This window comes from Triturus cristatus, chromosome 1_1 (assembly GCF_964204655.1).
Source record: "Triturus cristatus chromosome 1_1, aTriCri1.1, whole genome shotgun sequence".
In the NCBI taxonomy this organism is placed as follows: domain Eukaryota; kingdom Metazoa; phylum Chordata; class Amphibia; order Caudata; family Salamandridae; genus Triturus; species Triturus cristatus.
In genome coordinates this window covers 562,236,593-562,260,041 of record NC_140579.1, presented here as the reverse complement: position 1 = coordinate 562,260,041, position 23,449 = coordinate 562,236,593, and the positions used below count along the sequence as shown (strand labels likewise).

At 49.2% G+C, this 23,449-nt stretch overlaps 1 protein-coding gene across 1 annotated transcript in view; it reads left to right on the top strand.

Annotated features, from left to right (window-relative positions):
- The window catches only part of LOC146870629 (uncharacterized), a 38,912-nt gene that overhangs the window by 5,794 nt on the left and 9,669 nt on the right, over positions 1-23,449 (top strand). The window contains exon 2 of the mRNA XM_085643866.1: positions 3,712-3,939. Within this exon, the coding sequence (XP_085499992.1) occupies positions 3,783-3,939 (157 nt within the window). The 5' untranslated portion in view covers positions 3,712-3,782. The remainder of the gene's footprint in view (positions 1-3,711; positions 3,940-23,449) is intronic.

Here is a 23,449-nt window from a genome sequence, read left to right as displayed (position 1 = left end):
GCCTGTCAGACAATCATGTTCCAAAGCCAAAAACATTGAATACAACGCGAAGTTGAAATGTTTTCCACACAGTTTCCAAAATTTACAAATAAAGAAATCTCAATCGACTTATAACCACTAAATTGGTAGTGCTGAACTCCGAGATGGATGTGGCCAGTTCATTCAATTTGAGTCTGTATGATACACTCGTGCCACACAATAGGCCCCTGTGTGTGACGTGCAGCACAGCTCCACCCGCATGTCCACCCAAGGCAAAATGTTGTGATCGCTCACAAGTGGCATGAATGGCTGATTCACAAGCCTGGATTTATCAAAAACCCAGTCTAGGAAGGCTGTCCTGCAATACTTCCTGTGAGCTGATTTATAGACATTTTGGACAGGCCAACACAGTGCCAACAATGTCTCATTGTTACCCAGGGCAGACAGGGCCAAAAAAAGTGGGGAGATACATCTGGTATACAGATGACTTTTACCGGCCCTCCCAGCCTTTCAGAACCTCAAACATGTGGAGAAATTATTATATCGACATTGGAGCAATGAAAGATTATGTTGGCCCTGCTTTGGTCCAGGCTACTGGCCTGCAGTGCATACCAGCCAACACAGAGGTGGTGCCTAGTTGAGGCATCCTGCCATTTCAACCTGGCAATAATACTGACACACTGCGGTGGCCCACGCAGGCAGTGGCACGGGCCTGCCTAAGAATCACCATGCTTCCTTTTTACCAGTGCGTCTTAATAGTTGGCATTGTGCTTCTAGGAGCAGAAGTACATAGAACAGGCAAGGGGGAGCGAAAAATGGCAAATCAATCAAGATATGCCATTCATTAAAACAGCGGCTATGAAAATCTGAAATCATTCTGTAAAAGATATTTTATTCGCTGTAGAACAAAGTTCAGTCATGGGGTGAGGTGGATATCAAAGGAAAGAAGAGCAGAGTCAACTTTTTGTGCCAAGTGCACGCTTGTGTGAAAAAAGTGACAAAACTCACAGGCAAACCATATTCTGCCCTACATCAGTAATTCACTACGTTTTTATGAATTTTGCAAATTTCACTAAAACAATATACGAGTTCATGCACCCCTTGTCAATAAGAAAGTGTGATCTATGACCGTATGTTCATAGATAATTCCCAGACATCCATTAACTTCTACTCGCTAGTCCTCGTCAAGGCTGCTCCTGGGGACGTGCACTTGTGCGGACTTGGACTGGCAGGCCAATCAGTGTGCTTTGTCACGCAGCCTTGGTAAGGATGCAACAGGGCCAGGGTAGCCATGTTACCCCTCTGGCATTTCCCTAGTGGACTATACCCTATGGAACAGAATATGATGAACTACCTTGACCTGGACATGCCCCCTTGGTCCTCCTGAACGGTGGCTGTTTTGAGCATGTTTACCTGGGGCTGACTTTGCTCTGCAGTCCGCCCAGGATGACCAGTATCCGGCGCTGGTCCACTCGTGATGCAGGTTTGTTTTGACTGAACCCGCAGTCCCACGGGGAGTGAACATGGCATACGGGCTTGTGCAGTGTTTCCTTCTCTGCTTGACATTTGCTGGCCTGGAAGAGTCAGAAAATGACTACATCGAATCCATTTAATGATTACATTCTTCTAAGAGCGCAGTATCGCATAACATCTTGCCTGCATTGTCCTTGAAGTTTTCATTATCTGAGTACTCTCATCTTGAGCCAGTTTCAGGGCACGAGTCGGGGTACCACGCGGGTGGACGGCATCCCCCCACTTATTTTCCAGGGTTTTCCAGGGTGGACGCCGTCCACCCTGCTCAATCAAAACGCCGTCCACCCTTCCCAAATACGCGCGCACAAAGTGAAGACCACAAACAACAATGTATTTCCGGGTGGCTGGCTGAATCCGGAAATTTCTCGGACTGCCGCCAATCATCACGCCCCATGCCCCTGCACCTACCAGGTTCACCGTTGCCAGGGTACCCACCAATAGAAGTCGTGATCTTCAACCAATGGGTGGGTGGGTCTGCAACTCGGCAGTCCCGCCCTCCTGCTCCAAGCCCTTTATTTTTCGGGCTTTCCTGCTTTGGCTCCTTTGCTTTTTCGAAGTGACCCGGAACCGGATGTTGACGTGGCTGTTCTGCCTGGCCTTGCCTGCTGCCTGACCTGCCTCCGCCTCCCGCTGCAGACTTCCCTTCACTCGATAGTAAGGGTAGCAATAATGTGAATGGCGGTTGTGTTAGAGTATCAGTTGTAGTATTGTGTAATGGTTAAACAAGTAGTAATGTGTTTGTGTACTGCAGTATATAGTGTAGTGTATGTTTTTGTGTGTTGTAGGCTTCAGGTATCTGTATATTAACGGATGCAGTACACGTGGTGCTGTTTTAATATTGTTTTATTAGAGAATGTGTTTATGTAGAGCACAGCTAGAGAACCATGTTAGATTCACGGCGTTAGCTCACCGACCTGTGATTCTGGGCAAATCAGTTAATATCCCCACGCCTTCCAATAGGCAATGTGTTCGTGTGACTTTTAGACACACAGAGATATTCCACCGTATGCAGCCTCAAAAGGCTTTTCCTGTAAATAGCACTGGAGCTGTACCCCCTGGACCCATCGAGCTAGTGCCACCTATAGCATTGAGTGCCACCTATAGCATTCAGAAGTTACATCTGCGCAGTCACTACCGCTGTGGCACGGTTAGCTTTACAAACGGAGATACCGCAGCCTACACGCTTTATAGGTTACCCACTGACCCAATTCTCAGGTTATTCCCACCCTCTGATTTTCCGCCCACAGTTCCCCTACTTTTTGTTGCCCACTTCGACCACTGGTCTAACATTTGTGTTTGTTTGTAATTTGCAATAAATGTTTACTTCGTCATTGTTGTCAAAGTGCATTAATGTGGATTTGTGTAAACTGGGCATGCTAATATATTAATTACGGTGCCATGCTGAAAGGAAGCCAGCTTGTGAATTACTGCGCCGTTGTGGGAATTGGGTGGATATCTGCATCAGGAAGCATTGTGGGACCTGGGAGCATATGTGCATTAGAGTAATTTCTGGCAAAAATATTTGGACTGCAATAGACACTGAGGATCCACTGTAAATACTAGCATTATACCATACATTTATGTTGACATATGCCTTTATTTAAAGAAATGTCCTCCTGTTTTTTTATTTACATGCTGTCCAGCTGTTGGCCTATAATTTATGAAAGACAGCACGGAGAGTCACTTAAAAGTAGGACAATTTTCTGTATTTATCCACTTTTACAAATAAATGTAGACAGAAAACACATTGTTTTCTGTCTGTATTTATCTGTAAAAAAATTGTGAAAACTGGGAGCCTTACACATAAGCATCCTTTACAAGCGCGTAACATAGCTTGAGGAACTGTATCTTTTGCTTTGCTCTTGACCAATGCTCCTCTGCACATCATGCATGGCCTTTCCAATTGACTTTCCTCTTAGTTCCCTTGTGGAATGGATGTTTCTAAGTATAGGGTTAAAAATTATCACTTTTGAAAGGTCTATGCATTCATTAAAGGCAAACTGCTGTGTCGCCAACATCCAAAAGCGCTTTAACCTCTTCAAATATAAAAATTTGGGTGCTCAAGATTGATGGAAATCTATGGAATGCCTCAGAATCGTTTCTAAGGAATGAATGACGGTGACAGCAGGATGCCACCATTCCTTCAACTATGAAAATGCTTACAGTTGCCTAATGTGGAATCTTTTATTTGCACTACAGCTTACAGTATCTTGGGAGCCATCCTATTCAACAGATCTCCCTGCCTTGCAGTTGTCCTGCTCACACCTGCAATGGTCCATCCTGCAGCACAGCAGGGCCGCGTTGGGTCCCATGCTCACCCAGGACACAACACAGATCACCAGGAATTCGCACAGCCATCTGCTGCCAGACAGGAAACTTTACCTTCTACCCCTAGCACGGAGGCTGCAACAGTGGTAGCCAAGAGAGGTAAAAAGCGCTAATACTCCTTGGCAGAAAATGTTTGGTTCATTTATGACCACAAATCTTTACAATGTAATGTTCATACATGACATGGGAAACGAAATGAGCAATATCACACCGGTAAAATAGAAGATCATCAATTGCTAATTGAGGGAATTTTTCTTTTTTAAAAAGGGCATTTTGTGACTCTCTCTTTTTTTTTTTTATTGTAATACCACCACAAACCGGGATGGGTGGCTCATTGGGCCACAAACATTTAGCTAGGTGGCAAAAGTAATCCAAAAAATATTTTTGCCAAGCAATGTTTCAATTTTTTATCCTCGCCAACCATCAGTGAATATGAGTGACAAATGTAAACAATAAAACTGACCCAATGCTTTCTGCTTTCAACAGAAACAAGCAAACGCAAATCCAGCATCATGGATTTCTTTGCAAATGCGAATAAGAGATCACGGTTTGATTCTGAAAGTAGCCTAGTACAGCCCAGTGCGTGCTTGAACGATGTACCTGCACAAGATTCGGAGAGTATGATGTCAAGCCAAGGATCGGTTCCACCTTCTCCACTGGAAGACTCTTCAACAAAGATCCGGGATGCGGGCGCCAGTTTTGAAAGGGATACCAGCTTGCCAGAGTGTTGGGACCACAATCAGTGGGCTCAATTTAAAGAAAAGTATCCATGGCTAAGTTGTGAAAATGGCCGCCTTGGCTGCAACATATGCAGTGAGGTTAAGCTACTTGGAGCATCACAGGGTGTGGGTTTGTCTAGAGAATGGGTCACTGGGAGCATTGCTGCATCTGGCCCAACAAAAGCTAGCCAGTTAGGCTCACTGCGGAAAAAAATACATAAGCATAAAATTTCTGAAGCACATTGTAATGCATGTGCTATCCAAGATGCATCCAAGAAGGAGGTACTGCCGTCAACGATCCTGGAGCAGCAGAGGCATTATCATGCTTCAACGGTTAAGGTGTTTCTCACTCTTTTCTTTTGTGCAAAAAATAATCGCCCCTTTTCAGACTTTCCAGGTCTAGTAGCTTTGCAGGTTGCTAATCAGTCAGATATGGGCTCGATTCTACACAGCGAGTTCACTGCAGCACAGATAACTGATTGCATTGCTGAGGAAATGCGGAGAAAGCTTTGCATAGGCATTGTTGAACAGGCTCCAAAAATCTCAGTTTATATTGATGAGTCAACAACCCATTCTTCATTGACTGTTTTAATTATTTATGTTCGTGCTGCATTCAATGGAAAAGAGCCCCTCACCTTTTTCCTTGACTTGCTTGAGTTGCCTAGGGGCGATGCAGAGTGCATTGAGTCCTCACTCTTGAAATGTTTGGAAAAACATGGGTTTTGCAACCAGTTCCTTGCAGACAATTGGATAGGGGTGTGCAGTGATGGTGCCAGTGTAATGCTTGGGAGAAACTCTGGTGTTTTGGAGAGGCTATGTTGTAAATACCCTCGACTTGTAAAATGGCACTGTCTATGCCACCGGCTTGAGCTCAGTGTAGCAGACACGGTTGATACAGTGCCAGGCCTTAAGCACCTTGCATCATTTTTTGAAAAACTGTATGCTGTGTACCACCAGTCTCCCAAAAATCAGCGGGAACTTTCCGCATGTGCAAAAGAGCTAGAGATTGCGATTCTGAAAATTGGGCGAGTATTTTCAATCCGGTGGATTGCTTCTAGCAAAAGGGCAATACGAGCAGTGTGGGAGTCATACCCAGCCCTTCACCAGCATTTTGTTCAGTCCAGCTTAAGTATTTCTCGTGATGCCAAACACCGGTCTACTTTCAGTGGGCTGAATAGAATTCTGACATCTTCCGATTTTGTGCTGAATCTAGCTGGTGTTGCAGATGCGGTTCATGAAATTGGAACACTGTCGGAAGCACTTCAAAGGGATGAGGTAACTCTGCCACGAGCTTACCAGCTCATCAATCGTTCAGTAAGGGCAATTGAAAAGCTTAAGGAGTTTCCAGGGACACACAGGAAGGAGGCTGAAAAAGCTATTGAGAGTGGCTTATTTAGAGGAGTGCCAATCAGCTGTGAGGACTCACGTGGGCAGGTCAAAATAAACCTTCCCCAGTTTTATCAAAATCTGGCAGATAACTTGCGCTCTAGGTTGTATGCACAGTCTGCAAGCAATAGGTCGGCCACATCATCTCGGACAGATGAATTTTTAGCTCTTACATCAGAGATAGATGTTATCAACCCACAGAAATGGCCATATGACATTGAGAGCCCATGGTATGAAGGTGAGGAGAAACTACAAAACCTGTGCAGGAGATTCTGTCTTAATTTCAAAGGCGTATCTGAAGGCTTCAGAGACTATATTGATAATGGTGGTAATGACATTCCAGAGAAACTGCAACCTGTTTTGAGGGCGATAAACACACTTCCTGTGACTTCAAGTGACTGCGAAAGGGGTTTCAGCACAATGAACTTGATAATGTCACCCATACGAAACTGCCTTGGTATCGGACGCCTTTCCTCAGTAATGTTCATTAACCTCATGGGTCCTCCTCTGCCTCTTTGGAATCCAGTGCCATTTGTGAACAGGTGGTTGATTGCCCATCGCCATGCAGATGATACTCAATCTAGAAAGGTAGATCCTACAGCCCAGCACAATAAAAGATATGCAGACGCATGGTCGTTTTTTAATTGATAGCTTTCAATGATCTAAGCGGTCTCACAAATTTTCCATGGCCAGACATCCTGTGGCAATATAACATGTCCCATAATGTCTGCAATAACAGATGTACAGAGTATCAAGCTGAAACTGTACAGTGTGCACCTTGCATTTTTTTCTCTCATGGTCCCAGTGTATTATACTTGTCAATAAATTTAAATGTCGTGTTCTCGGTAGCGTAATACATTTTAAAGTTTTGATAATCACTATTGTAGTTTCTAGTATGTGGTTTTCTTTGGCTTTTTTCAACACAAATTCTGCTTTTGTTCATGGTCCCATGTTTTAGTATGCCTCGCTTACAGCACTTAATGGCTTGACTAATGTAGTTGTACACCAAACTTCATCCACATTTGGGCTGCTAATTCCTCCATACAGGGACCTTAAGTCACAGGCTTAAGTACCAAGCAGCTTCAATTGTTAAATCTTGCAATATATGCAAATGATGGATCTGCCTCACAAGTGATGTCACTTCCTGTCGTGATGTCACTTCCTGTCGTGATGTCACTTCCTGTCACGCCGCCTAACTTGGAGAGTCCCCCCACTTCTTTTTTTAGGACTTGTGCCCTGGCCAGTTTATATTGCAATGCAAAGGTGCCTTATACAGGTCCAAACTTGGTCCCCTATTCCCCCTCTTACCAAATGACCACGTGTCCTCGGGGGTATCTTTGTTCAGGCTTCTACGCAATGACGTGCACCCTGGGACCTGTAGGCAAAACTACACGCTAAATCTTACTAAGTGCTGCTGGATAAAATACCAGGGGTGGATAACGGGATGGGGCATTCATTATTAGTTGAGAACTGTCCATGATGGATCATTCTGTTTTTTTCTGGGGGCACTGCCCCCCTCAGAATAATCTGGCATAATAGCACTTCTGTCAGCCAGCCTCTTAGATCACTACACCAACAACTCTGAGCAACGAATCCTATATCGGCCAAATATAATTGAAATGGTTCTACATTACAGTGGACATTTCGTTTTGCCTTTCCCCTTACAACAATGACCTACAGAAAGCCAGCACTGGCTGGATGTCTCCCATATGACTTATTAATGGTTTGACTTGCTTTTTTCCACTTGAGCCAAGTCAGACCGTGAAGTAATCTGATTATTACCTGTTACAAAGCCTAGTTACTTTAACCAATTCTTCACAGGTGGAGAAGACGGGACAGCAAATAGACGACATCAACCAGAATAAAATCTGTTGCAGGGGCTACCAAAGTCACACTGGTGTCACCCACTGACCCCACCTCACGTGTCATCCCACCAGTGAACCCCAGCTTGCCACCCCCGTCCACTTTTAACCTTCTAGCTGCAGCTTTAGCATGCCAAGTAGTAACGAGTGAAAAGGTCCAGGACTGGTTGAAGGAGTCACGCATAAGGAGGAAGCACTTTGCAGGTGTCCGCCATGACTGAGGGGAGAGTGACTGCACAGGGAGACATTTCCAAACACCTGCACTGAGGGTTGCTGTTAGAAAAGGAGGTGTGACGGTGTAACATTCCTAAGGCACAAAGCATAATGACAAGACGTAAACTATTCTGTAACTTGAATTCTAATCACGACTTTCCACAATTGATAGAACGGTGTGATCCTGGGTAAATCATGTTATCTCATCTGTACCGAATTTAATAACTGCCAACACTGGGAGCACGCTGGAACTGGCTAACGCAGGGCAAACGCCAAATTAAAGGAAGCATAGAACAAAGAAGTTGGAGAAGAACAGAAAGCATCCTGGTGACACTATACCACTGAAAGACACGCACACCAAGCAACACAAGTACAAAAAGCTCCACGTGTACCCACCGCGCCAGATTCCACTGACCGAGCTGCGCTACACTCCCCCTATTTACTCAATTCAGCATTCGCTCTGTCTGACCATTGAACTGCTGATACCGAAGCTTCTTTGCAACTTTAGGACAAAAATAACGAGACTCTAATGCAGGCGTCCCTGCTTGCTCGCAGCGTGTGGTCCTGAGCAGTCCATGTCACTCCTATGTGTCCCATTCTCTTATGTGAATTGCTAGAAACACTACGATTACATAAAACATTCGGCAGTCACATCTGTCTGCCCGACCTCTGCCGAAAATGGATTGAAGGATGCATAGCAACTTACATTTGGCTTGCTGCGTTCCTGAGTGCCTTTCATCCCATTGGACGCGCGCGGGCGTTAGGGCAGTCTGCAGGCACAGGCTGCGCCGTCCTAGCAGCCATGGGAAGAAGGTGCATCCCGCGCCAGCGCGGAGGAGCCATAAGGATGCAGATGGTTCTCAAGCAGTCAGTGCGACTAGCCGTGCAATGACTAATCAACTGCAGTATTTCTGACACAAAGCGCCTGCCAGCATCCCGAACAAAGTGCCGGTCCGCGGGGAGCGCTAGCTGCAAGGCGCGGTCACGTGACTGCGCGCCCCCGTCCTCCTTCAGGAGATGCGAGACAAAGCCCCCCCTTAAATCTGTTCTCCATTCTGCAGCTCGTTTCATATATGGGGCCAAAAGAAGCGACCACATCACACCCATTTTATCCACCCTTCGTTGGCTTCCCATCGAGGCAAGATCTATCTACAAGACTGCCTGTACCACCCACAAAGCCTTGCACCCCTCCTCCCCTCGCTACCTGGTGAATAAACTGAAACTCTCTGGAGGCTCTAGACCATCACGTAATGCGTAAAACTTATTGCTTGAACCTCCCACTTTCAAAAGGAAAGATCGATGGCCCAATCCTTTTTAGGCAACGCGGTGAGAATCTGGAACTCACTTCCGCCTCAGCTCCGGACCACCACCGGAGTCTGTACTCCATGCCTATAGAAGTGCCATTCCCTGTGTTCTTGTGTTTTGAGTGTCTGCCATTTATTGCAGTTTTATACCTCTACTTGTATCTTGTACGCTTATGTAACTTGCATAAATGTCACTTTTTCCTCTTGTAAGGTATAGTTTGCTACCTCTTCTTGTATTTTGTTTGCTTTTGATACATGCACATTTGTCACTTTTGCCTCATGTAATGTAAAGTTTGCTTTTGTAACATGCCCACTTGTAATTTTCTCCTCATGTAAAGCTGCTGTTCCTATTGTGAAGTGCTCTGACAACTTCGGGTAAAGTCCGCGCTATATAAAAATGCATAAATAAATAAATAAACAGGGGCCATTGTTCTGACGCTGCTTGCTTAACCAGCACGTGGGGTAAGACCACTGTCCGCCTTTCGAGCTGTTCAACTTTCCCAAGGAACCCGTTCTACTCAAGTGCAGTTAATATACCCATCCCTTTGTGAACAGTCTATTTGCCTCACAAGAACACTTTTTCTAAGCTGAGACTTCGTTCATCCCATCACCTGCACCCCAGAAAGACAGCACTGTGCTAATGTTCACGGTATCCCTTGGGCAGCGTCTCTAGTGCATTAATAATCATTGCTCAGCCTCCCTCCCAAAGCCCAATTTATCTCCCAGAGCACTGAAAACTTCCTGGCTGCTACTTTTGATGTCAATTCTGTACAGCATGTCTGTGCGGGCTATTTACCAAATGCATAAATAAAAATACAACATGGGTACAGAGACTAAGGGCCTGAGTTTGAGTTTGGCGGACAGTTTATTCCATCACAAAGTGGCAGACAGTGTTTAATTACAAGTGCATTATCCAATGGCACTTGTATTAGGAGAAGATGTGGCGCAACAACCAGAGCTGCCTACTTTAGAACTGGAGAACCGGTTTGAGTCTCGGCATCAGCTCTACAGCCTGTGAATCTGGGCAAATCACTTCATCTCCTCATGGCTACTAAAAATGAAATTGTTCTTGTGTAATGTAACTGGTGCTCATGTGAAGTGCTCCAATACCTTCTGTTTGAGTTCCTGCTATATAAAACAGCAAATCAATAAATAAAATGCTGGATAAGATATCTGTCACCTTTGTGACGGAGTAACCCATTAGCTAAACTCTAAATCAGGCACTAAAATGGAAGTCATAATTAGGGGTGTGCAAAATCACAAAATCTCTCCCTTATGAAACAGATATGTGTTTCACGAAGATTATGTGAAGATTGTATACATTCATATCCATCACCTTTAAAGTTCACACTGGTGATTGATTCATGCAGAAAATGTCTTGTAGTAGTAGAAAACATAAGTTTCACAGTTCCCATGATACAGTTTCTTCTTGAACCATTCTCACAGGTCAAAAAATCAGAGAAATTGCATAATTTGGAATAATGTTGGTGGGAATAATGCAAAATACATGTAACAAGGGAATTATGCAACATTTTGCTTGTGTAATAAGAAAATTGCTCAGGTCTTCTTTTAATATATATCTGTGCATCAATTTGTTCTTGCAGTACTTTTGAGAAAACAAGACTGTTCATTTTCACAGTAAGTACAAATAGCTTTTATTTTGTCAGTTTAGGTAATATTGCTGTGAGACCCCATACGGGAGGCCCAAGGGCAGACCGGGACTAGGACTACTAGCCCCAAGAGTGGAGGATAAGGTTGTTTGTCACTTGTCTCCAGGGGTCCTGCTACTATCAATCAATTAATCAATCAATCATAACATTTATAAAGCGCACTACTCACCCGTGAGGGTCTCAAGGCGCTGGGGGGAGGGGTGCTGCTACTTCTCGAATAGCCAGGTCTTGAGTAGCCCCCTGAAGGTAAGTAGGTCCTGGGTCTGTCGTAGGAGGATGGGGAGGGTGTTCCAGGTTTTGGCAGCGAGGTGGGAGAACGATCTGCCGCCGGTGGTCGCTCTTCGGATGCGGGGAACGGTGGCGAGGGCGAGGTCGGTGGAGCGGAGCTGGCGGGTTGGAATGTAGAAGGTGAGTCGTCTGTTGAGGTATTCTGGTCTGGTGTTGTGGAGTGCTTTGTGTGCGTGGGTGAGGAGCTTGAAGGTGATCCTCTTTTTGACGGGCAGCCAGTGCAGGTCTTTCAGGTGGGGTGTGATGTGGCTGCGGCGAGGGATGTCGAGGATCAAGCGGGCGGAGGGGTTCTGTATGCGTTGTAGTCGTTTCAGGAGTTTGGCGGCTCCTGCGTAGAGGGCATTTCCATAGTCTAGCCTGCTGCTGACGAGGGCCTGGGTGACCGTTCTTCTTGTTTCGGTGGGGATCCACCTGTAGATCTAGCGGAGCATGCGGAGGGTGGTGAAGCAGGAGGACGAGACTGCGTTGACTTGCTTGGTCATGGAGAGTGTTGATTCGAGGATGAACCCTAGGTTGCGTGCGTGGTCGGTGGGTGTTTGTGCTGCTCCCAGTGCGGTTGGCCACCAGGAGTTGTCCCACGCTGAGGGGGTGGAGCCGAGGAGGAGGAATTCCGTCTTGTCGGAGTTCAGCTCCAGACGGCTGTTCTTCATCCACTCGGCGACGGCTTTCATTCTTTCTTGGAGGTTACTTTTGGCGGTGAGGGGGTCTTTGGTGAGGGAGAGGATCAGTTGGGTGTCGTCGGCGTAGGAGATGATGTTGAGGTCGTGTAGTCGGGCGACGTGAGCGAGTGGTGCCGTGTAGATATTGAACAATGTCGGGCTGAGGGATGATCCTTGGGGTATGCCGCAGATGATCTCGGTGGCTTCGGATTGGAAAGGGGGAGGCGGACGCTCTGGGTTCTGCCGGAGGGGAAGGAGGTGGTCCAGTCCAGAGCTTTGTCTCGGATCCCTGAGTCGTGGAGGCGTGTGCATAGGGTGCGGTGGCTGACAGTATCGAAGGCGGCTGACCGATCCAGGAGGATGAGGGCCGCGGTTTTACCGCTGTCCAGTAGGGTCCTGATGTAATCGGTGGCAGCGATGAGGGCAGTTTCAGTGCTGTGGTTGCTGCGGAACCCAGACTATGGCTCTGCACACTGGGCCAAGTAAGCACTGGACTCTTAGGATAGCTAGGGTGCGCAGTCACAGGCTTCTCAGGGTGGTAGCGTCGGAGCAAGAGTTCAGAACTCAACTGTTAACCAAAAAAATACAATAAACTAATGTTCAGCCCAGTGCTCATCTTTTAGCTGAATAGAAAGTACTTTATTCACACACTAGAACTAAAAAGTACAATAAAATGGCAAAAAGAATTGTAAACTTGATTTAATAGGCAGTGAGGTACTAGTCCCCTCTCCTCCTGCTAGGATCAGTATCCCTCATGCTTCCCGTTATGACCAGGACTCAAATCCATTACCATTGGGACAAACTGCAGATAATAGACAAGGTTTAGACACAAGAGAAGATGCTTATTATCTCTTACCATAGATTGGGCAACTTCAGTCCACTATGTCGTTACCTGTTTTATGTTTAAAACGTTTTTATTGAGACAAAACAAACCATGGGGGAGGGGGATAGGAGGGCAGGATACATGGAATACAGTCAAAGAAAAAGGGTGCAACTCCAGAGGGTTGGCAATAGGTAGCGCGGTGGGTCAGGGGGAAAAACACAGTAAATGAAAGCTAGAAATACAAGCTGTGAAATCCCCGCACGCGTATCCGACACCCCAAATCTAAGCAATAAAAACCCCCCCCATCAACACCTCAATAGAACACAATCCCCCACCTCCCATCCCCCATCCTCCCAGTAACGAAACAACAACACTCCCCCCCCCCCCCCCCCCCCCCGTCCTATGGTCCCGCATCAGAGTAATCCTAACCAGGAAGCCCCGCACCCCCCCCCCCTCCCCGGGGGGTCCCCGTCTCACATGTAAGCTAGTCCGCCGGGGTCACCGGCGGCGTCAGCCTGAGAAGTCTAAGATACCTCGGGCAGGTGAGCTCCCGGAATTCAGTGGACAGCAGCGCTAGAAAGGGTTGCCATAGCTCTTCAAATTGGTCTATCTCCCCCGCAACCGCAAGCGACAGCTTCTCCATCCCCAGCACATGCCAGAGCCTATGCAACCAACCGGTGATGGAGGGGACGGTGGTTGTGCGCCAGTGGATTAGAATGTTCTGAACCGCAGACCCCAGCGCGATTGCGATCTGCCTACCCCTACGGGACTTCAGTGGGTACATTAGGTCATTGGGGAGGCCCAACAGGACATACGCCGGGAGTCGCGGCAGCTCTATCCCAAAGTGCTTATCCACCTCGTCCAAGACTTCCTTCCAGTAGGCGGTCAGCACTGGGCAATCCCAAAGAATGTGTGTAAGGGTACCTTCCTGCCCGCAGCTCCGCCAGCACCCCCTGTCAGTGTGTTTATGCATTTCATACAGTCTCTCCGGGGTGTAGTACCAGTATGTGGACACCTTGGTAAAGGTCTCCGTAAGGCCCGTGTGATATGCAGAGTGCCGCGCCCGATACGCAATTTTGTCCCATTCCTTGTGGCTGAGTGTCCTACCCAATTCCCTGTGCCAACGCTCCCTCCCCGGGTTGTAATAGTGAAACGGCGGGGGTTGTAGGTATTTGTACAGATCGGTGATCAGTTTAGCGTCGGAGGTCCGAGTAGCCAACCACCTCTCATACGGTGTAATTGGACGGGCGGCGGTGGCACGCACCTGGGGCTGGAGGGCCCAATGCCGAACTTGCATGTAGCGCAATCTGTCCAGCTCCGTCAGGCCGAACTCCTGGCGGAGTTGCTGAAAAGGAACCACTCCTTCCGGGCCATAGATCTGGAAGAGTGCCCTGCAGCCCGCCTGCACCCAGTGGGAGAAAACCCCCGGCTCCATCCCTGGGGAGAAGTCCGGGTTGCCCGCAATGGGCGTGAGCGGCGAAGGGAAGGTGGTAAGGCCCCGGGCCTCACAGACCGCGTCCCACACACGCAGGGGGACCCGCGTTACAAAGGAAGCGTAAAGATTAGGGGGGCGATGCGCGCGGCGCAGGAATGGAACCTCTTGTAAGGTGCGGCCCGCCACTGCCTGGTCTTGGAAGAGCCAATGTTTGTCGGACTCCCACCTGCTCCACTCCACCAGATAGCGGAGCTGTGCCGCCTGAAAGTACTTACGGAGGTCCGGAATGCCGAGACCCCCCGCTTCCGGAGCAAGCGTGGAGAGGACCCTCTTCATGCGTGGCCTGCGGCCCTGCCAGACAAAGCGGGAGATGTCAGCCTGCATTTGTCGTATCCAGCCCACCGGGGGTTGGAGCGGAAGGGCCCGGAAAAGATATAGTATCTGGGGCAACACCGTCATCTTGACCGCCGCGATTCGCCCCAGCCAGGACAGCAGGCCTTTGTTCCAGCGGCCAAGCTCGTCCTTGATCTTCCTGCTGAGGGAGGCATAATTGGCTGTAACCATCTCCGGTAATGTAGGCGCCAGCAGAATCCCCAGATACGGCACCGTGGACGAGGACCACTGCATGGGGAAGAGCCGCTGAAGATCCCTCCTGGTTTCCGCAGCCAGGGACACGTCTAATGCCATCGACTTGCTCATATTCATTTTGAAGCCGGCCACCCCCGCAAAGGCGTCCAGCTCTCGAACGCAAGCAGGCAGCGACCTCCTAGGGTCGTCCAAAGTCAGCAGGACATCGTCCGCGTAGAGACTGACGGTGTGGACGTACTGGCCCATCCGGACCCCGACAGCATCCGGATTATTACGAATCCTCTGAGCAAACGGCTCCATGTAGAGGGCAAACAAGAGCGGCGAAAGAGGGCAGCCCTGCCGCGTGCCGCGCTCGATGGCAAAGCCACCGGAGCTACACCCGTTGACCCGCACCGACGCTGAAGGATGCTTATAGAAGTTAAAGACCATGGTGCGGAACTTATCGCCGATTCCCAGTTTCTTGAGGACCAGCTCAAGATACGGCCAGTGAACTCTGTCGAAGGCCTTCTCCGCATCAACGGACAGCAACATCCGCTCCCCCGAGATCCTTGAGGCCTTCTCCAGAACATGTGTCACCCTCTTGGTGTTGTCAACCGTCTGTCTGCCGGGCACAAAACCAGCCTGGTCCGCCTCCACCAGGTCGGGGAGGTGTGGACTCAGCCTGGACGCGAGAATCCCCGTGTACAACTTGAGGTCGACATTTAAAAGCGAGATGGGTCGGTACGAGCCGCAGAGGGCCCGGTCCTTCCCAGGTTTCGGGATTACCGCGACCGTCGCCCTCAGGAGATCCGGAGGGATGGCTCCCGGTTCGAAGAAAGAGTTAAAGAGCCGAGTAAGGACAGGGGCCACGGCCGTGCAAAAAGTCTTGTAAAATAGCGACGTGTACCCGTCCGGGCCCGGGGCCTTGCCATGTTTCAGCCGCGCGATAGCTGAAATCACTTCCTCAACATGGATGTCCCGCTCCAGGTGGTCAGCCTGAGCCGGATCCAGTACCGGGAGGGTCACCGACTCCAAATAGCCGTCGGCATCCCGTGGCGGGGAGGGCTCCTCAGCATACAGCGCCTCGTAGAAGCCGCGGAAAGACTCCGCTACCTCCGCGTCCCCGGAGACCGCCCCCCCGTCCGCGCCCACCAATTCTTTCACAACGCTGCGCTGTTGCGCGACCCGGAGCCGGTGTGCTAGGAGCTTGCCACATCTGTCCCCCCCAGTGTAGTAGGCATGTTTCAAGCGTAGGGCGGCGTACTCCGCCCTGTCAAGATCCAGAGCCGACAGGAGCTTCCTCGCTGCCTTCAACTGCCTCCACACCCTCGGCGCCCCCGTACGGCGGTGGACCTGCTCAAGCTCCCGGACTTGAGCTGTCAGCTCATCCCTCTTCAGTTGCCGCTCCTTATTCTCAGCTGCAGAGATAGAGATGAATTCCCCCCGTAGGACGGCCTTCAATGCCGCCCACTGTGTCGCCTGCGAGGTGTCAGTGTTGCCATTGTGGGTGAGATAGTCCTGTATGACCTCCCCGATGCGTTGCACCACCGACTTTTTGTGTAGAAGTGTATCCCGGAGGCGCCACACCCCCCGAGAGGGGGAGGCCGCCGGCCACTGGAAAACGCCGGTGACCGGGGAGTGGTCAGACAGGGTCAGGACCCCGATGTCCGCCGCCGTGGCAGCGGCACGCATCGGTCCACTCACCAGGAGGTAGTCCAGCCGTGAGTAGGTTCGGTGTGCGTGCGAGAAGTAAGAGTAGTCCCTATCCGTGGGGTGCATGGAGCGCCAGAGGTCGTGCAGATCCATTTCCGCAATCCGGGCCCTCCCAGCCTGGGACAGTTCCCCGTCTGCGGGAAGCGCTGCGCCGATCTGTCCATCACAGAGTCAAAGACAATGTTGAGATCTCCCCCCAAGATAATGTGGCGGTCGGGGGAAGCAGTGACATCCACCAGCGCGGAATCTAGGAAGCGCTCTTGGTGATCGTTTGGGCTATAAACGGAGCCGACCGTAAATGCTATGCCTCCCAGGCGCATGCGATACGCAAGGAGCCTCCCCTTCTGTTCAGCACACTTATGCAACACCTCCCCCCGAAAGGAGCTCGCTAGGAGAATGGCTACCCCCGCCGTCTTGTTCGCTGCCGAGGAAAAGAACTGGGTAGGGAACTTAGCAGAGCGCATCCTATGGCAATCTCGGGGCAATAAGTGTGTCTCCTGCAAAAGGCAAATGTCCGCCTGCGTCCCCTCCAGCAACGACAGGATCGCTCTGCGCTTCACCGGGTTGTTCAGACCCTGAACATTAAGGGTCACTACCTTTAGGCCCGGCATTCCTCGCGGGGGTCGGGAGCGCCATGCAATGGGCAGGGAATCAGCGGGTGGGGCGCGCGGGGCCGCAGCGCAGGACAAGCCAAAACAAAGCGGGCATAGACAACATCGGACGGGACCTTCCCAACCCCAAAACAACCCCCTCCCCCACCCAAAACACAACCCTGGCAACTAGCCACCCACAAACTCAAACACCCCATAGTCTCAGTCAAGCCCCAAAACGGGCAAGTCCGTAGAAAAGAGCGAAGTGGACGTCCAGCCACTCACCTCCAACCGCTCCCCCCAACCCCCCCGCCCCGTACCAAGCATGTAAAGAAGCTAAAGACATCTCCCCCCGGAGTGTGTGTTAGGCCGTCAAGGCCACGCTAGAGGAGCCGGTCGAGTCCCCGGCCGCCGCCCTCAGGGCGTCGGCCATGTCCGCTCTGATGGTAGGGGAGTCCGGGCGCCCCACACTGGTCGCTGAGCGCCGCCTCGTTGACCTCCGCCGGTTCCGTCTCTCCGAGGACCTCCACGACGGCGTAGCTCCCTCCTCCTCCGCCGCCGTGAGCCCCAGGACACCACAAATGTCTTGCAAGGAGCGTAGCTGGTGTAACACTCCGTTCCACCGAAAAATCAGGCGGAAGGGGTGACCCCAAGAGTACGGCGTCTCATGCTCGCGCAAAAAGTCAGTGGCAATCCTAAAGGACCTGCGTTTCTGCAGAGTGATGGCGGAGAGGTCCTGGTAAAGCGCCACCGGCCGATCCCGGAAAGTCAGGGGCTGTTTCCTGCGGGCTTCAGCCATGATGCGTTCCTTTAGTGGAAAGTCGGGCAGGAAGGCCAGAATGTCCGGTGGAGGTGCCGATGACTGGCGCTGCCGGCCAACCCTATGCGCCCTGTCAATGCTGATGGGAAAGTCCGCAGCTTCCCCCAGGATCTCTCGGAACAGGGCCCGCAGGTAGCTCCCCAGATCGGACCCCTCGTCCGCAGTCGGCACGCCACGCACTCGGATGTTGTTCCTCCGAGATCTGTTCTCAAGGTCCTCGGAGTGGGCCTGGAGCTCCACACACTGTTCCCGGAGGCGAAGAACGTCCTGCTGGAGGTGGACTATCTCCTCCGCTCGCTGTTGGCCCTCCGTCTCCACCGCTTCCACACGCTCGCCAAGGCCCTCCACCTCCCTGCGCACTTCTCGGACCTCGCTGGCCACCTCCCGCTTCAGTGTCTGGAAGTCCTCCCTGAGGGAGCTGAACAGTTCCTCCATAAAGGCCCTCGTGACGGGTGGCTCCCCTCCAGTCACATCCGCCGGAGCCCGGGAGGGCCCCGGTGAGGGCTGCGTCCTGTCCCGCAAGTGCTGGGCCCTGCCAAGCATGTCCGGCAGGGTACGGTCCCCTTTCTTCGGGCCTCCTCTTCCAGACATCGCTAGCTCCGCAGTCGGGCACCGATCCAGGCGCTCCAGGGATGCTCAGCCGCCGGCTAGCACTCGACCTGGGTATCCCCCACGAGCGAAGTCGCTGCGTCACAGGTGACAAAATGGCGGCCCAGTCCGGTCACCGTCAGCCGCAAGAGCTTGTGTGAGACAACCAAGGGGGCCGCAGCAGAGGGGTCTCATCAGCACATCCCTCCGGTAATCAGCCCAGCAGCAGCGGGGGTCACTTGCATCCAGCAGCCAGGACTCCGGCGAAGGCTGCCACCACTGCTCCTTCGGGGACAAAATGGCGGCCGGGCGGAGCAGGCCAAAACGACCAGGCCCAACGACACCACCGGAGCCCCCGAGGCACCCCACAGTAAAATAAGTTCCACCACCGGCCCCCGTCTGTCACGCACAGGGGCCCAGATGGTCCATCCCCATCAGGGGGTCCGCTGTACCTCGGCTAGGGGTTAGGGCCTCCGCAGTGCGAGGTGTCGCCGCCACCAGTCTGAGTGCCGGGGCACCCGTCCCAAGCCTTCCACACCGTCGGGTCCCTTCCCGCAAGGCTACTTCAGTCACCGTCGAACGGCGGGCCAGATCCCCTCCAGATCGCAACTTTCAGCACCAGGCCCAGCCGAGGCGCCCGGACAGCTCTCCAATGCGCTCCGCCCCTCGGGCTCGCCGTCGTCGTTCCTTGGTCTCGATCGAACTTTTTGGGGGGTTCCCCCGAGGCGATCCGAACCAAAACAGCACCAATGTGCACCCCTGATGCTCCGCCACGCTCCTCTCCCGCGCTGAGCCTCAGCGGGGGGAGAAAAGCATAAGAAAAGGGCTCTAGCTTGGCCGGGCCGGAGGAGCTACGGGAGGAAGCGTCTGCTCACCCCGCCATCTTGGCCACGCCCCTCGTTACCTGTTTTGATGGCAAAAAGTCTTAGTGTGCGTGGGAACCTCATCTGTTCGCATTGTAGTCTCTAGTCCATGGTGTAGTTAGGCCCTGTATTTTACCTGCTGGCTTCTGTAGCATTTCAGGGCTGTGGCAGGAGATGACTGGCTCCCACCCTCTTGCAGTGGCTTCTCTCAGATGTAGGCTCTGTCAGCAGCCTCTCAAGGGGCGATGGCTATGAAGACAGTCTGTGTGGCAGGTCTGTGCAGTGACACTTATCCTCAGCTGCAGCAGTTTTCTTGACTGGTTTTAGCAGTTCTTGGTTTGACACAAATGTTTTCCTGGTTGGTTTCCTTAAGATGATTTTCTTTAGCAGTTGCAGCTCCTCGGCCTGGTGGGCTCCTCACTTTGGCATATATGTGGCCCTTCCCACAGCCTTAGCAGAGGCCACACCTGTCTTACAGCCCATGACAATCTACCGGATGACACAAATAGATTTTCAGGTATTTTTTGCAGATTACACAGAAACTGAGTAGACCTACTGAGAAGAGCCCCCCACAATACTGGCCACAACTGGCTTTCTCTGAGAAAGTCCACTTTCTTTGGGTGCTCCTCACAAATACACTAGGCTTGTTCTCCTGTCCAGTTTCTCCTCAGGCCAGACACACTTCTTTCCCTTTCTCAGGCCGGCAGGTTTCTAGTCACGTCAAGCTCCTTCGCTTCTCCAGCAGACAGTACAGACTTCAGGTGATTGTTAGCCCTTGTTACACAGCAACTTTCTAAATATTTTTTGGAGGACTCTCTTTCATAGTCATGAAGAACGTGGCACTAGAACTAACAGGGGGGTTGGTTCCCAGCTTTATGCACATTTTACAGACAAGGGATGTGGATCTAAGGTTAACCACCGTGCGCTGGTTCTTAGTCTAGTCAAATTAGTTTAAAAAATGGGCTAACCTAGAACTAATTGCAATACAATTTCTGTGAGTGGATTGTTATTGAAATTTTTCCGTAGAAAACAATGGTGAAAAGTCTACCACTCTATCATGACGCGTTAATCCAATATGGCGGATTTTTCAAAATGGCTGCCCATTATTAGAGATATAGGGTATAACTGTTTATATGCCCATGTGTGGTATAATTTAATATGTTTTTAGGGACGGGAAAGTCAAAAATGACATAAATTTTTTTCTGATGACCATAATATCAAATTGGGATTAATACAATAAACAACGATAATTATATGTTAATATGCCAAACATAGTTGTGACATTTTTTTATTTACATTTTTTTAACATCATTTGAAAAGGATAAACACATTTCAACTAGATAATATAGCACTTCTCAATATGACACTGACAAATGAAAATTGTTAAAGAGATAAATTCAAACAGCACTCCTCAGTATAAGAATAGTATGATTTAAATCATCGTCAATGTCCACTTCCATGGAATTGCAACAGCTTATTCCTCGACAATCAGTGCACGCATCTGTGCACACTATTCCCTGTCTTTTGCATATACATTGCAGAGTCGCACATTGACTCTTGCTACAGCCACATTTCACAAATTTTAATAAATGATCTGGTGCTGGTGCTTGACTCATTCTAATGGGAGCCAATCTTCCATATTTCACTTCAAATCCCCACTGTAATGGATCCATATGAATACCCATCCACTGCTGCACCTGATGATATACTCTGACTGAATGAAATTTGCAGGCATCCTCTGTAGGAGGCAAGACTTCCGGTTTCACATGTATTGTTGATTTTGTTGCCTTTGAAGTGAAAGTTCGAAGTCTCATATCATGTAATGTGCTGTCTCCTGTTATTCCTCCAAACAACTCTATAATAGCATTAAGACCAGCATTTTCAATTTCTTCTGTTGGTTTTTGAGAAGTTTGGAATACGGCAGCACTTTCTTTGAAGCTGCCTGATTTTCTTAGCAACTTTATGGAGTCACGTTTTCCTAATCCAAATGGTTTGGAGGTGGTATCACATCCTAATACGGCATGAGCAAGTAAGATGTGAGAGCAGACGTCATTACCTAAAGCTTTTGCTAATTTCCTAATATCAAAGACAGTTATGTTTTTGGAAGATTTCTTAGGTTCTGGGCAAAGGAAAATATCAAATTGATTTTCTTGAAAATGATGGAGTAGTATGAGAAGATCGGTGTCCTCGCCAACAATGGCTGTAGGATGAGTTTTGGCCGACTCAATAGCCTCCAAAATGACCATGAAGTCTGCATCACTATGAGCTTGCTTTGTTTTACACCCAGCTTCTTGTAACTTTTGCGATAATTGCTCAATGAAGGCTTGTTTACTTTCATTATTACTCAAATAATTGTTTCTGGATGGCGATGGAGGTAGAAGTTATGAAATTTACTTTAGGTCCTACAATACCTCTGTTTCTTTTTAGATGGGCTTCTGATTTTGTAGAAAACGTATCTCCATATCCGTCAAATACTATTATTGCCTGGCCATACTTTGTTAGCACATATCTCTCATAGACACAAAGCAGTTCATGGAATGTCTGATTCGGACTCCAAGGAAGGCGATGTAGTACCCACCCACCATCAATGACGAACTGCATATTTTCGGGCATGTTGGCAACCGCTGGTACTTGCTCTTTAATATAATTGGCAAGCTGCGACTTCCCAGATTCCCTCATAAGTCCATGCTTATTGAATAAACTAGCTGGGTATGAGCAATGCTCATAACGAAACACCTCCTGCAAATCCACGCCACTAGTCTGAGCACAAAGCAACAAGCGCAGAAACAATAGTTCAGGATCCATAACAAAGGTTTCTTCTTTCAATTTAACAGATTGAACTGATTTCATTATCTTCACCTGGTTGCTTTTTCTGAAAGAGAACTCCGAGACTCTTTTGTCCGTCATCTCATTAAGAATTCTATTTCCAATTTCTTCTGAAAGTTCAGGATTAACATCACTGCCATAAGTAACACCCGTGACAATGTTACGCAGGTTGCTGTCTCGCTCAAAAACATTGAGCTGTTCTACATATACCAGTACTTTCTGTGTATCTCCTTTATTGCGTTCAATTCTTGAACTGGTCATAGTAACATGTTGCTCACTTGCTGCATGCTTCACTGAAGCAAAGTCCTGCATGCATTCATGCAAATGGGCGCAAATAGGGCGTGACATAAACAAGCTGCTGCTGTTCTGTCATACCTTTTCCATGGGTCATTCCGCTGAATCCTTTTATATTCTTCATTAGAACTTGTTCAATTACCAAATCAGTGGAAAGACCACCCCAAAACCTATCACTTCTTCGGACAACATACAGACCATTTGTAAATGCCGTGTATACATCAGGAGCTTCAAATTCAAGCTCAACCATTCTCTCATAATACAGTTGTGCAGAACTGGCAGATAAATTATGGCCACATGCTTCAAAAAAAGGTAGCATCTCCTTTACCATTGCAAGATGTAGATGCCAATTTCCTGTTCTTTCAGCTTTTAAGAATTGTTTCAAGATGTTGACCATTTCCAAATATTGCAACCAAAGTCGAGGAGTCCTGTAAAATTTAAGTTCATCTTTGGCCTTCAGCAGTTTGGTTGCAATTTCAACAACAGCATTATGTGTAACATCCTCAACAGAAAGCTCCCCATTAAGAAGATTATTAAACAATGATCTAGCTGCCTGTAAATCGTCGTTATCTTCTAGGGCTTGCGTTGCTAAAATCGTGTTGATAACTGATGAAACAATAAGATGACCACGAATCGCTCTTGCAATAGCTTTACAGCATTTCCTGTATATATGATCTCAAGTATATCAACCAAGCCTACTCCACTCATCAAAAAACCGATGCATCCAAGAAAACACATGATTGTGTTGAGGCCTCCTAGTCTCAGAATGACCTTCTTCAAAGGACTATCCTGTTATTCATTGGCTATGATGCTAAGTGCTTTGTGGAAAAGAGGCTGGTCGAATGTTATAATAGGGGTCTGGCTGTATCTCTTGGCATGGTCAGAAACAAAAAACAGTGTTGAGAGAATACACGAGTCTCATTCGTTGGATCCATGTTAATCATTGGCAGAAAGATGACAGATGATACACCGGGATGGTTACCTTTATG